Source organism: Phoxinus phoxinus (genome assembly GCF_949152265.1).
Source record: "Phoxinus phoxinus genome assembly, chromosome: 15".
NCBI classification, from domain to species: domain Eukaryota; kingdom Metazoa; phylum Chordata; class Actinopteri; order Cypriniformes; family Leuciscidae; genus Phoxinus; species Phoxinus phoxinus.
Window position 1 is genome coordinate 29353619 of NC_136890.1, and position 15384 is coordinate 29369002.

Genomic DNA, 15384 nt, shown 5'->3' on the forward strand with positions numbered 1-15384 from the left:
TAAAAAATATTTATGCAAGTACATGAACAAAGTCCATTTAAGGCAAGTAATTACTCCTGGCGGCCATTTTTAAAACGGCTCTCGGGCAGCATTTTAAGTCACGAAAGTATACAGCTCCTACTGTATCTCTTTGAATGGGGAAACATCTTGTTCTACAAAGGTGTTCACCAAGCTTACGATTAAATTTCATATTTAAAATCACCAATGAAATCTGACAACAACTGTTTTAAAAATGGTTTCTAAAGGCTCAAATCATGAAAAAAAAAAAAAAACTGACTTTTTCAGGCTGGTGCAGCTAATGCGCATGCACAACGTCCCACAACACTGACTGTGGCTGAATCCAAAATCGCCCCCTAAACCCTCAATCACTATTCCCTATGTTAGTCCACTAATACAGTTCACTTGAAGAAATTAATAAAAACGAGTGAGTGAATTCGGACAGGCATTGAGCATACATCGTCTGTACACTCATTATTGCGGTGCAATGTGGGATAATGAGTGCACTAAATAATGTCCACTATGATTTCGGACACCACTACAAATGGCTGTCCCTTAAAATAATGCCCGAATGCTGAATCATTTCGGATTCAGCCTCTTTCTATTGCAACCGGAGCTTCTGACAGCATCTGCAGTGACGCAATGACTTTACCAATTAGCAACTGGCTCTTTAATTTAGAAGGCGGGACTAATTCTAACAAATATTGCGCACTGCACTTTCTCCCATTCATAATAATATGACAGCACCGTCTTTATATATCTAAAGTCGTTGATGTTAATAACTAATTTAGTTTAATGGCACAGACTTTTGAAAGTAACTAGTGCCCCCTTGAGTACTGGAGTAACAACACAACTACAGTGCAAGCACTAGCAATGCACTGGCGTCCATGTTTGCATACTTGCATAGAATATGGCCTTAGTTCACAAAAGATCAACTTCTAAAAGCCTTTTTAAAAAGTTTTGACTTTAAAGTTTAGCCTTTAGAGTTTAAAACAGAGAGATATCAGCAGCAAAAACTTTCCAAACTGGCCTCCAAAGAGCGTTTGAAGAATGCTTGTGGCCGCTGAAAAGCTGTCTTCAGAGCGCAGATGGTGGAGAGCGAGATGGCCACTTGTTTGCATTCCCCATCGAGGCCTGCGCCGCTCGAAGAAAGAAAATCAATCAGTGTGACAGACTCATCCACCTCTCAAACACTCCAGCACACTCTCACCCGTCACATCATTTATCCAACACAACTGACAGGGCTGGCCTCACACACACACACACACATACATTTACACACCTGATACCGCACTCACTCCGTTCTGTCTCTTCTCTGGAGTTTCATCCTTTTAGTGCCCCTCTCTTCAAACCATTTATCAGCACTTTATGGGTTTTTGAAGAAGAAAAGGGGAATATTTGAATCAGGCCGCGTTTGAAACTCGAGCAAGCCTGGAAAGAACACAGGACACAGAAATCATAGGAAGTGCCTCGACAATGAGGCTGCTAAACGAACACGCACGCACGGTTGCTAAAACACAAATTTAAACACAAAGACACATTCTCTCTATATTCAATAGCTTGCTTAAATATGTATTCAGGCTCCTCTACTACCTCTCTCATGTTTTATTGAGAGATTTGGGCCATGTGGGGGTTTGGAAGGAAACCCTCCAATTTAGGATTAAGTTTAAAGCTGTAAACCCATCTAAATCCCTTCATCATGACTTCAGGCTGCATTCATAACCTCACTACACATTCATAAAGCCTGTTTGGCACCTGTCATAGACCATCAGAGAGATACGTATTAGCATGGGAGAATCGGATAACAGTTCTGCAGTAATATTCACTTTTTCAATGCACGAATGCAAATAAATGGGACTATGCTAAAAGAAAAATTAAATCATGTAATTTACTCATCCACATGTTGCTGCAATCCAGTCCTTGTTACTTTCTTGCATTGTTTTGGGAAACAATTTTGACATTTTAGCTACTCATAATTGAAAACATTCAACTATACATTTAGTCCATACTGTTTTTGTTAACTATAAAACTATTACAAATTTAATAGTATATAAAATAGTATATAATGAACAAAAAGAGTAGACTTTAGAGTGCTGGACTCTTGTATTGTCAATATAAGATCTTGAACAAAAATGTATGCACCTCTTAATGGAAATAACATCACAACATTTATTTCAATCAAGATGCATACATTTTTGTTCAAGATCTTGTATCTGATCTGGATGATAAACATTTGTTTTTCTCAGCTTTTTGCTCAAAATGTTGTGCTTTTTTTTTATGAAACTTGTCCACATTCAGGTATTGATAAAAAAAAAAGATTGCATTAAGCTAATAAAACAAGTTTTTCATTGTTGTTTAATTGCAGAAGCTCTGTTCTATCTTTTGATATGTTGCATGTTCAGATATTAAAACAACAACATATTCTGAAGGCCATAAACATTTTGTGAAAACTATCAAAAATGCTGGTGGTGGTTGGCAACTTAAAAAAATAAAGAAAATAAAATGCTGGCGGGGGAAGAGTTAAATCCAGAAAATTACTTGAGCTATTAAAACCTTTGCACAATATTCTAATTTTGAATTTGGGGTTTTCATAAGCTGTAAGCCATAAATTATAACAAATAAAGACTTGAAATATCTCACTTTGCATGTAATGAGTCTATATAATATATTAGTTTCACCTTTTAAGTTGAGAGAGAGAGAGATTTTCTTTCTACAGTGCAACTTAACAAAAAAAAAACTTTTTCCATGTATTGAAATATTGTGCGCCAAAACTCAATGCCCCAAGTTTAACTTCAGTAACAATGGAAAGCTAATAACGTACATGCTAATGCAAATCAGACCATTTCGATCCATCTTTGTCTGCTACAATGTTTGGCACACATTCACCAATTTTTGTCGTTTGACTATTATGTGCAAACTAGCACCTCTTTGAAGGTGTGCACAACATATGCTGATTACAAACTCAGATGGATTGAGATATTTCACGCTCATACCTCCTACACAATTCTCAGTGGGAACAAAGTAAAGAAAAACTTGCAGAAACATCCATACAATGCTTCCAGAATGATCCTGGATTCATAAAGTTGTCAGTTTCAGTGTATATTTATATAATACACAAACACCAAACTAACCTTTCACGTGTCCTGACCATCACAGAGCTCGTGAATATGAAGTTGTGATCGTGATATTTATTCAAGCCTAATGTGTGTCTGATGTTTGTTGGTTGAGTTGTGCATTGCATAACACCCTCCAAATGGCACAGCCTCAGAGACTTCAGGAGATATGAGATCTGCAGAGTTAAAGGGGCAAACATTTTTTTTATTTTAATTCATAACACTTCTAATCAACACAGGACTTACACGAGTCTCAAAGGTGACTCAAAGTCATTAAACGTGTGTGGGTGGAGGTATTCAGATCAATATGGAAGGTCATATCCACCTACATGCAATATAGCAGACTTTTGACCGTGAAGAATACTGTAAGAAAATTGGAATCTGTAAGATATTTAATATTTTTTAAAGTAGTCTCTTATGCTCACCAAGGCTGCATTTATTTGATCAAGAATACAGTTCAATATTATTAAATATTATTACATTTTAAAATGAGTTTATTTGAATATATTTTAAAATGTAATTTATTCCTGTAGCGGCAAAGCATCATTACTCCAGTGTCTAAAGTTAAAAAGAATAGCATTTTTTTTGTTACAAAAATTGGCCATGGACCCATTTACTGTCTGTCTGTCTGATGCAGACTAAGCGCAACAATGACAAGAGCAAGTTGACATTGTCAAATTCAATAAGACTGCCTGGCTTTATTCAACTGTCAGACACATTTAAGAGACACAATGAGTTGACTTAATTTATAAGGTTGATACACCTAATATTTCTGAAAAAGATCTAATGACTAATTGCCAGTTAAAGAAATTGCACAGAAAAAAAAAAAAACGATTGCAAAAACATTGCACAGAATCTCAAATGTTGGTTTGATCATTCTGAAATGCCTGAGCCAAAGTCAGTCATCAAAATGATTGGGTATAATGACCTCACATAAGCGCCTCACATGATTGCGTTCTTAAACATCAGGAATCCGCCTCAGAACGCAAGATAACAGCGCTTTGCGTTTCGGCTGCTCACACTGTTTCCATTACCCTTCAAATTGCGCCAATTGAAAATGGCAACACATTGATTTCTCAAATACTTTTTTTTTTACACTCGCAAAAGGTGTTTTTTTGGCAATTGTTGCCATGATTTTTGGAATGACTTATCGCGAGAGTAAAAAAAATAAACGTTTTAGTCGCATAACATCGGTTAATTAAACACTGCCATTTCACAATCGTTTTTCATCGACATTTAGATACTATTGCAAACGTTTTGTGCAAACCTCTAATGGAAATGCGGCTATTCAAAACAAAAAAAATCATTTTTCTTTTGCGCCAGTTTCCCAGGAACTAGTTGTTCTCTTGAACACATTGGGCCCTATCTTGCACCCAGCGCAATTGACTTTGTATACCGACGCATGTATCATTCCTATTTTGCAGCAGCGCACAGCGGACTTTTCCCTCCACAGACGCACGACTGTAAATTAGGTAAACTTACACTCGCGGGGGCGGTTCAGCGAAAAGAGGAGGCGTGTTCCGGTGCAAACGTTCCCTGCTGCTATTTTGCAGTTTGAAAAAACAATTCCGCCACTAGGAAAAACCTAGTCTAAAGACAGTGGCGCGTTGCGCGTTAGTCATATGCTTTTTAAGAGCGCGTGTTTGTCCATTATGTAGCGTGAACAACGCGCATACACTTTGATTCTCTAATCTAAACAGACGCAGCAGTTTTCATTTTTGCAAATCATACATTATTACAAGGAAAAATATATGAACACACGAGGGAAATCATTGTTGTGTCCATAAAGATGTGAAAAAAATAGGCATACATCTAGCTTACACATTTACCCAAATAATTATTAAACGCCTGTTTAGCCGAAGATAATTTGGGTGGGTTTCTCCCATCCTCATACAATGTCACTTCTCTGTATTTTACGGCCCTGGCGAGAACGTCGGTCTCCTCAACTGTGAACCGCTCCTGGCGTGCGCCTGGCAAATCCGCTCTTATAATAGCAATCCGCCGTGGAACAAGCGCACCTGCTCTTAAGCGGAATGTGAGAGGACGCTCTGATTGGTTTATTTCACGTTAAGCCCAGACCACACCCATGAATAATGAAGCTACTTCAGACCAACCCCTTTTAGATTTGCGTCGGGCGCAAGTCATTTATCCCGCCGTTATAATAGCAACAGCGCCCGGGATCCGCCCACAAAGTTACTTGCGTTTCGCGTTTGACACTTGCGTTTCAGATCGTTAAAATAGGGCCCATGGAATGGAAACGTGGCTTTATTCACTAATGTTTTATGCTAGGCCTATTGTGAAGTAGGATAGGCAGCCATACCAATTCCTGAAGGAAACCGGTGTCAACCAATCAGATTGCAACTACCGATTTCAGCCAGCACTTGGCATTTTAGTGAGAAACCAGCTCTTTACCTTTAAACCTCCCGGATGTTCCCAAGCACTAGCAAGAACACGGTCATGTGGAACATGACGACTCCGACTTCTTGACCTTCTGTTCAGGCTGTGTAAAGAACTGAGGAGATTATTCCGTTAATGGCACAGCGTCTTAATGTTCTGTTCCTTCAGACATGTTCAGTGACTACTCAAAGGCAACAATCAAACCATTATCCCTCCATCTGCAGATAAGAGACAAACACAGGTGCGTGTAGAGCGAGAGAGAGAGAAAAAAGGTGGGTTGAGCTGTCAGTCACTGATTAGCTACTGGATGGGAACTGGGAGGAAATGAGGATAGAGAGTGAGACTAGAAGAGAAGCATCAATGACCTTTCAGCTGCAGCTTTTACTCTTCCACAGAGAAAGAGAGAGCTCACTCCATCCATTATTGAGTTCCTGAATCAGCTGCCCTGAATAATGGCACTCCGGTTGAAAGGACCTAGAAGTAGGTTCACTTCCTCTGTCTCTCACTCACTTTCTTCCCCCTCTTCGTTTCCATCCCTTTCAGCACACTTGAGACTGAAAATGCCTCAAGTGCCTCTGGCTATACCTAATCACACGAAATCACTCACCTCTGTCTTTGTCACAGTGACCCGAGTGCTGTCACAGGCTTTGGGTGGCAGCTCTTCCGTGAGTCGCTGTGATCAATATTTCAGGCGTAGACGGAGGCCTTCTGCATGGGAGAGCGGTTCCCGCCTCGCGCCTCCATCAGCCCTGACGGATGGGAGCTCCGGGGGCCGTGGAGCACCGGGGACGCTGGAGGAGTAATATTTAGACAGATCACAATGGTCCACCTGCAAATAGGGTTGTGCATGAGAGCAAACCAAGCGGAAAGACCGAGAGATGGAGAGTGACAGGAAGTAGGGGTGGAATTGGAGTTGGAATCTAAAAAGAAGCGAGAGGCTGTTATATTGTTAATATGGTCACGAATAAAAGAGAAAGAAAATTTCAACTCAGATTAATATTTCATGTCCATTTGTTATTTTTGCATAATGTAAAGTCAGCTGGTAATTATCACAAACTAAACAAGGTGATCAAAACAGTCTTGGATCAGCCTAAATGAGTTAATTTGCAAAATGACCTGGCTGACTGTACATTATCCAATCTTGTGAAATAAATAAAATAATGTTTATTACAGCATGAAAAACTATTGGACTAGCAACAATAACATTTGAATATTAATTTGATATTTATTAAATTATTATTATTATTATATACCATTAATTAGATATCAATTAATACTATTATTATATAAATACTATTAATCTGCAAGTTACTGAAAAAGAAAAAGAGTTATTTTCTTTCACGTTCAGCTCTTTGTGTCATTTACCATTTTCTTGTTCTTTGTGATATGAAAGTATAGCAGTTTGTAGGAGGTTTCAAAGCTTTTAATAGGTGCTGTAATCAAATTTTTTTTTTAAATTAACACTTTCTACTATCTCAGTGTGCTATGAAGATAAAACATAATACAATTATTTCAAATTAAATAAATATGTCAGGTTCTTTTTAAAAACTTATTTACCAAGTAATGTACCAAATAAATAGCCTAATGTATAAATGGCTTAACATACATATATCTCTTAAAAAAGAATAGTTCATTACTGTATGAAGAAACCGTAGCCTAGGAACAACAAAACAACAATATTAATTAAGATATTATTATTATTAATCTGAAAAAAAAAATATATATACTGAAAATGAAAATGTTTTTTCCTCACTCTCTTTTTAAAGTCATTTCACATCCAACTCTTACCAGTTTCTTGTTCTTTGTGATATGCGAGATATGAAAGTAAAAGCAGTCAGATAAACTGAATATTTAACACAGAATGCTGCAACTGACTAATCAGAATCAAGTTTTGCATAGAGCCATTCAATTATTATAAGAAAGCCTGTAGATAGACTCCCCCAAAACCCCTGTAAACCAATCAGCCAGAAAGTGAGGACAATACACATAAGGCTACAAAAACATTGTGGTTATTAATAATAAATGCAATTTTTTGCACAATTGTGTTTTTTCTTTTTTCTACAATTTTATAAAAGGCATACTGTAGGTAGAGTGGAACCATTTTTTTTCTTACTGCTAAAAATTAGATCTCTTAGTCTTAACGTGAAATGCGTTTTCTCTAAGCTTCACAGTGAATACTTCTACAGAACTCTTGTCAACGTAGTCCATAGCAACAACAAAAACATGTCTTGATTCCATCTACTTATTTTGGACCACCCTATGCCACTCAACGCTGTGCACCACAGTGCTTTTGCCACAGTTAAAAGGGTTAAAGTGATAGTTCACATAAAAATACATTCTTTCATCATTTACTCACCCTCAAGTTGTTCCAAACCTGTATGAATTTCTTTCTTCTGCTGAACACAAAAGAAGATTGACTTCCATTCCATAGTATTTCATAAAGAAATTCATACTGGTTTGGAACAACTTGAGGGTGAGTAACTGATGACAGAATTTTATTTTTTGGGTGACCTCTCCCTATAATGGCTAAAAAGCCAACCCTTTAACCAAATCTTGTCACTGTGTGCAGTTGGTTGCGTGCCGTTACCTTCGGTACACTCCAACATAGATCCGCCTAAAGCAGAAAGCTGCTGACATGAAAAGGCCAAACATTTCACATAATTCAAAATGACTCATTTAAAAATCTTCCCTCGTCATTTCTCACGAGGACAGCGTACCGCAGAGGCCCAAAACACTTTCCCTGCCAGTCCGTCAGCACACTCTCACTCAGTGCACTCTCTCTATGGACTTACTTACGGCATGTCTGTGAAATCACCTTTTGTCCTTTGGTGTCTTCCCCTCCCCCCTCGAGTGTCCTGATGTTCGACAGGACGGCTAAAAATAAACGGCGAACTGCACAATTAGCTGTTCTAATGTCCCATAATTCCCCCCGAAATTCGCAGCGTCCTGGAATGGCCATCAACACCTTGGACGGAACGGTCAAATTGAATAATAAATGTTTAATGGCGGTTTGGTCGCAGTCAGTCAACAGTCAACAGACTGTGGCTGTGGGCAGGGAGACGACGAGGTCATTAACCCCGCCATTTGCTTAACAAGCGCTAATTACAGCTGACATTTCCACAGGGCGCTTCCGAGCGTCAGCTGCCTGGACTCATCAAGAGGACACGGTCATTCTTCACACACACACACACACACACACACACACACACACACACACACAATAACGAAATTAAAACAGAGTACCAACAGTTTAATAGAATCAATCCAAAAATCAAACATACAGCAGAAAACTCCCACATGTCCTCTTTTCTTTAAGGCTAAAAGCAGAGTGGACTACAAAAGCACTGATTAAGCAATAAGAACCCAATGACTCGAGGATTTTGGCATTTAATGCGGAGGGGGAAACAACACAAATAAAAGAACAACAGAGATCTGGCATCAGGACACACTGTGAAGCTGCTACAGAGACTCATTTGCATTGCAAACAACAAAATCATGACGCTATGAGCTGCATAAACCACAGTACTGTTCTTCCACATCTACATTATCATAAAACTGCACACAAAAACAAAAAAAACAAAAAACTCTCTCCACAAGTAGAATGACCAATACAAGGAGAGGCACCATTTCTATTTGCAGACCAAAGGCAAATATTTGATCCTAAAATTATAGAGTACATTTTGAATAAATCAAAAAAGACAGAAAGCATATCTTTTAAACACAGCCCCGATGGATGGAATGGATAAATGAAAGGAGGAATGATGCCAAGCGGAGAGCCCAAAATGGAGAGATGGGAAAAGCATTGGAAGGAGACAAATAACTTAAGACGTAGAGGACATGTCTATAAATAGACACGGTGGCCGTACCGGCAGGGCGCACACGTTTCCTTTTCTTTTCTTCTATAAAAGAAAGGGAAAGCTATGAAAACAGGAAAAAAAACATCAATTCTATTAACCACAGTCGACTCGCTCAAAATCAAAAGGCCAGAAATAAGTAAAAACAAAACAACAAATATATGAATTCATGAACAACGCGAGTAAGGCCCCGTTTACACCCGGTATTAAGATGCGTGTTGGCCAATCGGATCAAAAGTAAACGAGGGAGACACATTCCCGTTTACACCTGGTGTTTTAATCAATCTCTTCTGTCCACTTTCAACCGCTTCTGTCCTGATTGAGGGGAGGGTCTATGCAAGTAAACCTATTGGCTTTTTCAGATCTATTGACCTAATGGATGAAATATCCTCAAACAATTTACATAAAAATGAATTGATGAAAACACTTGTTCATACCAGGTGTAAACAGGGCCTAAGATTCACAATAAGATAATACTCAACATTTGTACCATAAGCAGATGAATTCATCAAAAACAGTGGTTTGAATGTGTACTTGCAAAAACAAGGTATGAATGCACATGCAGGAAAAGGCAATAGATGTAATACAATCAGATGTGTCTGAGAAACTGTTTAAAACATTCATGATGAAAGATGCCCCCGAATTGTAGAAGTCAACATGAAATGGCATTTCAAAACCAAAATGGAAACCAATTTAAGTGGAACATAATATTCCAGAACAAAAACGCAGGGTGGACATTAATATTTTATCCATCAGGAATTGATTGGATGATAGGAAGTGAGCGTTACATACTGTACCAGGATGAAGCTGAATGCGAGTTTGCAGTGTACTGTGAAGGACTAATGCGTGTCTGAGACATCATCATCATACGAGACCCTAAACTGCTGCAGAATCATATCTTCCTTCTTAAATAAAGCCATTGTGTTGGCTGAGACAGCTTTAGGGGTTCTCGAATAGAAATGAAAGAAAATCGCTTTTACAGTGTACACTAAAAGGGCATTAATACTTTTATGCAGCAAGGATTAAATAAATTAATCAAAAAATGTCAGTAAAGACATTTTTAAAGTTACAAAGATTTCCATTTCAAATAAATGCTAATCTATTGAACTTTCTATTCATTGACTAATCCTGAAACAAAAATGATCATGGCTTTCACAAAATTATTAAGCAGCTCTGTTTTCAAAAAGGATCATGTGACTGAAAATTGGAGTAATGATGCTGAAAACTCAGCTTTGCATCACAGGAATGACAAACAAACAGTTTGTAAATTGTGATATATAGTTTTTACTATATTTCTGATCAAATAAATGCAGCCTGGCTAAGCATAAAATACTTCTTTCAAAAACATTAAAAACAAATCTTACCAACCCCAAAACCTTTGAACTGCAGTGTACAGTACTAACCACAGCAATAACTGATTAAGAAAAGCTTTTTTTGAATAGCTAGAGCAAGACACAACATGTTACACTTTTGATAAGGCATTGAGAAAGGGTGACAAGTCTCTGTACAAGAGCCAGACATGGAGGCTGATGGTCATACGGTTATTGGTTAACTTTGTCCATCAGACTAAGTGACAAGAAAACGTGTTTCAGAGGCAGTGATGAAGATTATGAAGGCCAAATCACAATGTGCACTAATGAATCGCAGGCAATAAGACCAGCAATATGTATTAAATGTGTAATAAAATGCATCAGGAAGTAAATGGTGTCCATTTTGATATGTTGACTTAAACAAATCTTCAGACTTTCATAACATTCAAAAGACTAAAAATGGGAGCTAATCTGTAAATTCACTCAGTGCGTCTCATGAATAATTACCGCCTCATCTCCTCAACAGGGTCAGCAATCCCCAACCCTTGACAATAAGTCACCCCTTTTCATTAGGGTGACGAGCAAACTAATCATCTCTGGAGTGAGCATCAGCTTATTAAAGTATGCAAAGACATAAACCTAAAGAAAGAAAAATACATTCCAGTTCACTTCAAAATAAGAGCGCAGCACTGCAAATGCTTCATCAAAAATAGATTGTAACAGCAAGACCGTACGGCGCAGGTGGTTTCAAATGTCACTGACGGATGAACAAGGACAGCGAGCCGACAAAAATGTACATTATTCAAGCGTTTAACATCAGCAAACTCAAAACCCTCCACAGCGCTGCGCTGGAAGTTCAACAGCATCACTTTTAACTGATTCGGACACCTTCCTCTAATCAATACCATCCAATCGCTTCAATAATTAAAGCAGAAAGACACTTATTTAATTTATTATTCAGATTATCCATGCAGGGTGTTGGTCCAAGTTATACGAAATGATTAGAGTTTTTTAACCCCTCGAAAACTAGATGTTTCATCTCAAGGGGTTATCCTCAACAATAAATTTCAAATAATAAATTAAAATATTTAGCTTTTGATAAATCATTTCGCATTACACGCCAGTTTATAAAAGATCACACATCTACTTTGGAAAGATTCCGAACTTGAACAATTAATAATCACCAATCAAAACGAATCAGCCGGAGTTAATAAATATACCGAGAGGTGAAACAAGGGTTCAAAGGGAAAAGGGAGATAATCAGATCATCTACATCTGATTAGCATAAGCATCTGCATAATTTGGTTGCCCGGGGAGATTAAATGGACGTGTGAATGGTAGATGCCTTTTCACAGTGCTTTGAGACTTCATCTACTGTTCTTCGACAGTATTTAAGATTATGATTTGTGCAGCTTGAAGCGTGTCTGCCAGGTATTACCCAGCCACGCTCCAGTACCACACAGAGAAAACCAAAAGCCTTCAGTCCGTCTCCAAGTCAGTAGGTTTCTTTCAATCCTGTGGTCTCATATGCTGACCTCACATCACACCGATTCATTCTTTATAAAGCCACATTAATATTTCACTGCAGTTTGATTCAGCCGTCTTCGCTGAAACGTTACCTCAGTAGTAGTCGCCGAACGCTTACACTAAAGCTCTAAAAGTACCAATTTTCTAAGAAATAATTGTGCAAGAGCTTCATACGAATACAAAGCCACTTTAAAAGATTAGATTCTCATGTTTGATTGTTAATATACACAGTCTTAAGATTCTAATAAAACATAAAAACCCACAACAAAACCCAAACACATCCTCTGGAGGTTGCATATTGATTCTTCGAATCCGTAATGCTTGGCTGCGTCTCTTGAGAAATGACCCTTTACGGCTGCCATAGTTTCATGTATTGCAGAGCTTCAATAACACTGTCTCCGAGTGATTTCAACGGGAATCGACCCGTGTACCTGCGTGTGGTACGATCAATGTCGCAATGAGCAAAAGGTCAGAGGAGATCACATTATGCTCCAATAACACAAAGCAAGAGAACATCATGGAAAAAAAAAAAAAAAGATCTGCCACAAAATAAAACCGAGAGAGATGGTTTCTTCACATCTGAGGTAACAAATGGACGAAGCCGTCGGAGAAGCAATGCTAGTATGTCATGTCCTCCGGTTTTTACTCTGATGCGCTCACATAAGCGCTCAGCGCTTGGCGTCTCGTTGTCAGTTATCTTCTGAAGTCATCTGCAGGCAAATTGAACTGTCAGCCATCAAGATTGCAGTTTTCCCCCCAAATATCTGTTTTGTTCGTGGTTGTTTACGCCGTCTCATTCTCTATTGTGAATTGTAACAGACGATGACACAAATTTGACGTCATTGGCGAAAATTGGTGAGCTCTAACTTCAGTGTGTCAGATTAAACCGAGCGAAGAAGTGTCGTTGTTAGGTCAGATCATCGTCTGGGTTTGCGGAGTCTCGTTGTGGTCCGGTTACGGGTTCTCATCTCTTGTAGTGGCTCGGAGCGTCAGCGAACATGTATTTGAGTCTGTAGGCCTCTGCCAGTAGTAAACCCACCTCTTCGTTGCCCCAGTGTATTGTGGGAAGGTTCTGCAGGAGAATTAGCAGGCTCTGAAAAGACATAAAAACACATTCTATAAAACTGGATCATTTAAAGATCTCCGTCAATCTGCTGGTAGCAGCCTTCCACTTCATAAAATACTGTTTCCTGGCTATTACCTATTCTTAGAAATGCATTTGTACTGTTCCCAACTGGAAATGCTTGTAATCACGGCATGATTGCAATGTTAGGATAACGTGCTTCATGATTGGTGCTGCTCTTAGGTCACTGCTTGTGTGTTAAGCGTGTGTGTGTGTGTGTGTGTGTGTGTGTGTGTGTGTGTGTGTGTATCCCACCACCTACAGCTGCTGTAAGTGCACAAGAACAGATCTATCATAATCAGCTTCACTCTGTGTAAGATCAGATCTCGGGTTCTTCGGTCTGGTAATTTTAGCACAGCAGCATACAAGCTGAAAATCATTGATTTTAAAGTCACTAACTGCCTTTGAGCTTTGGGATAAAAAAATTAAATAATGGTGCTCATCACAACAGCCTATATATACGTATATATATATATATATATTGACCGAATAGTCCGGCATGAATATAAACTAAGTTAACTTAAAAGACTGATCAAAGATGTTTGCCATGGTGAAATTGACTTGAAACCATTGTTGGTTAATGCCGTAATGTTTTTTTTTGTTTTTGCGATTTGCAAAAACACAGGTGTCTTTGTTCAATTGTCAGGCACAACAATCCTGTAAACAGAAGCTCATTTATCAGAGTATAAATAATGGAGAAACACCTCAGTAATTTATTTATAAATCAAATCCAGATGGGACATTTGCGGTCTTTGAAGGAGTAAACTAATAACCACCAAAGCTCAACAAGTCTAAAATATCATCAACAAGTGAAAGTCTCAATGTGCAATGTCATGTACGGTTAAAGCACCAGAAGACTACAGCAAACATCATATAGCCAAAAAAATAAATCATAATTTGAGTGGGGTCCAAAAGACTACAACGAAAATGTGGGATCCAGAATCTAATTTAAACTTATGGAAAATTAATAAACTAAAAAGTATTATTAGAAAATAAATAAAATATTTGTAAAAATCTACTATAACAATGTAAATATTTAATAATAACAATAAAAGATTGGTATAAAAGATTCTTATTAATAATAACAATAATAATATTTTAGAATATATATATATATATATATATATATATATATATATATATATATATATATATATATATATATATATATATATATATATATAATAATATATATATATATATATATATATATATATATATATATATATATATATAATTCTTTAAAGTCAAGTAAGGAAATCTGTGATGGAGATCATAGGGGAAATTCATAAAATATTTTAGACTAAACTATCTTAATAAAATATATTAATAATAATTTATTGTTACCATTATTACTACTATATTTAATTTTAATTAAGATTAATAAATTTTTGTCTTAAAGATTTGACGAATTTTCATATTTCATATAAGTTTAAAAAATCAGCAAATTTGTGAAAGCGATCATGTGAACACGATCATCAGTCCATAGATGATTAAATGTGATTATTTGAAACCATTGGCAGCCCGAGTATAAACGCAAGCTCAGATAGCAGTTCATCAAACCCTTCTCTAGCCGACCTGACAATGAGGCAAATAATAAACGAGAGAATCAGAGACGGAGGCGAGGCGTGGAGATCCTTCGAAAGAAAGCGTGAAAGAGAGAGAATGAGGGCAAATAACAGAACGTTCTCGTTTCGCGGGCGCTGAGGTGTGGTGAATCCGCTGGTCTGTGAAATTCGGTTACAGCAGCGGCCTCTCCACTGGAGGGCCAATTATTCCGATAGTCTTGGGATAAGTGACGGCCGGGACGCTTTCAAGTGATGCATGCATGTGTGGGAAGACAGTCACATGTAAACGACCTAAGCTTATTCAAGGAGCCCAGCGGCCGTGACATGCACCAAACACGGAAACATATCGGTACCTGAAAGTCCAGCATGGAGAGGATCTCTTTACGCCATTTGATGAGGAAGGCGGCGCACACGTAGAGGTGGAAATGTGAGAATCCCTCGGACTCCGCCTGAGGATCAAGAGCAGAACGCACATGCTTGCATAAGTAAGCAGTC

General features: G+C 38.0%; 2 protein-coding genes across 3 annotated transcripts in view; one reads left to right on the forward strand and one right to left on the reverse strand.

The window, feature by feature from the left end:
• The window catches only part of LOC307011478 (serine/threonine-protein kinase SBK1), a 381893-nt gene that overhangs the window by 184480 nt on the left and 182029 nt on the right, over window positions 1-15384 (forward strand). The window lies entirely within an intron of this gene.
• The window catches only part of tbc1d22b (TBC1 domain family, member 22B), a 50181-nt gene continuing 43541 nt past the window's right edge, over window positions 8745-15384 (reverse strand). For both annotated transcript variants that reach the window (XM_079638795.1, XM_079638796.1), the window contains 2 exons: window positions 15243-15338; window positions 8745-13291 (listed from right to left, as the gene is read on the reverse strand). In XM_079638795.1, coding sequence (XP_079494921.1) covers window positions 13163-13291; window positions 15243-15338 — 225 coding nt within the window. In that variant the 3' untranslated portion in view covers window positions 8745-13162. The remainder of the gene's footprint in view (window positions 13292-15242; window positions 15339-15384) is intronic.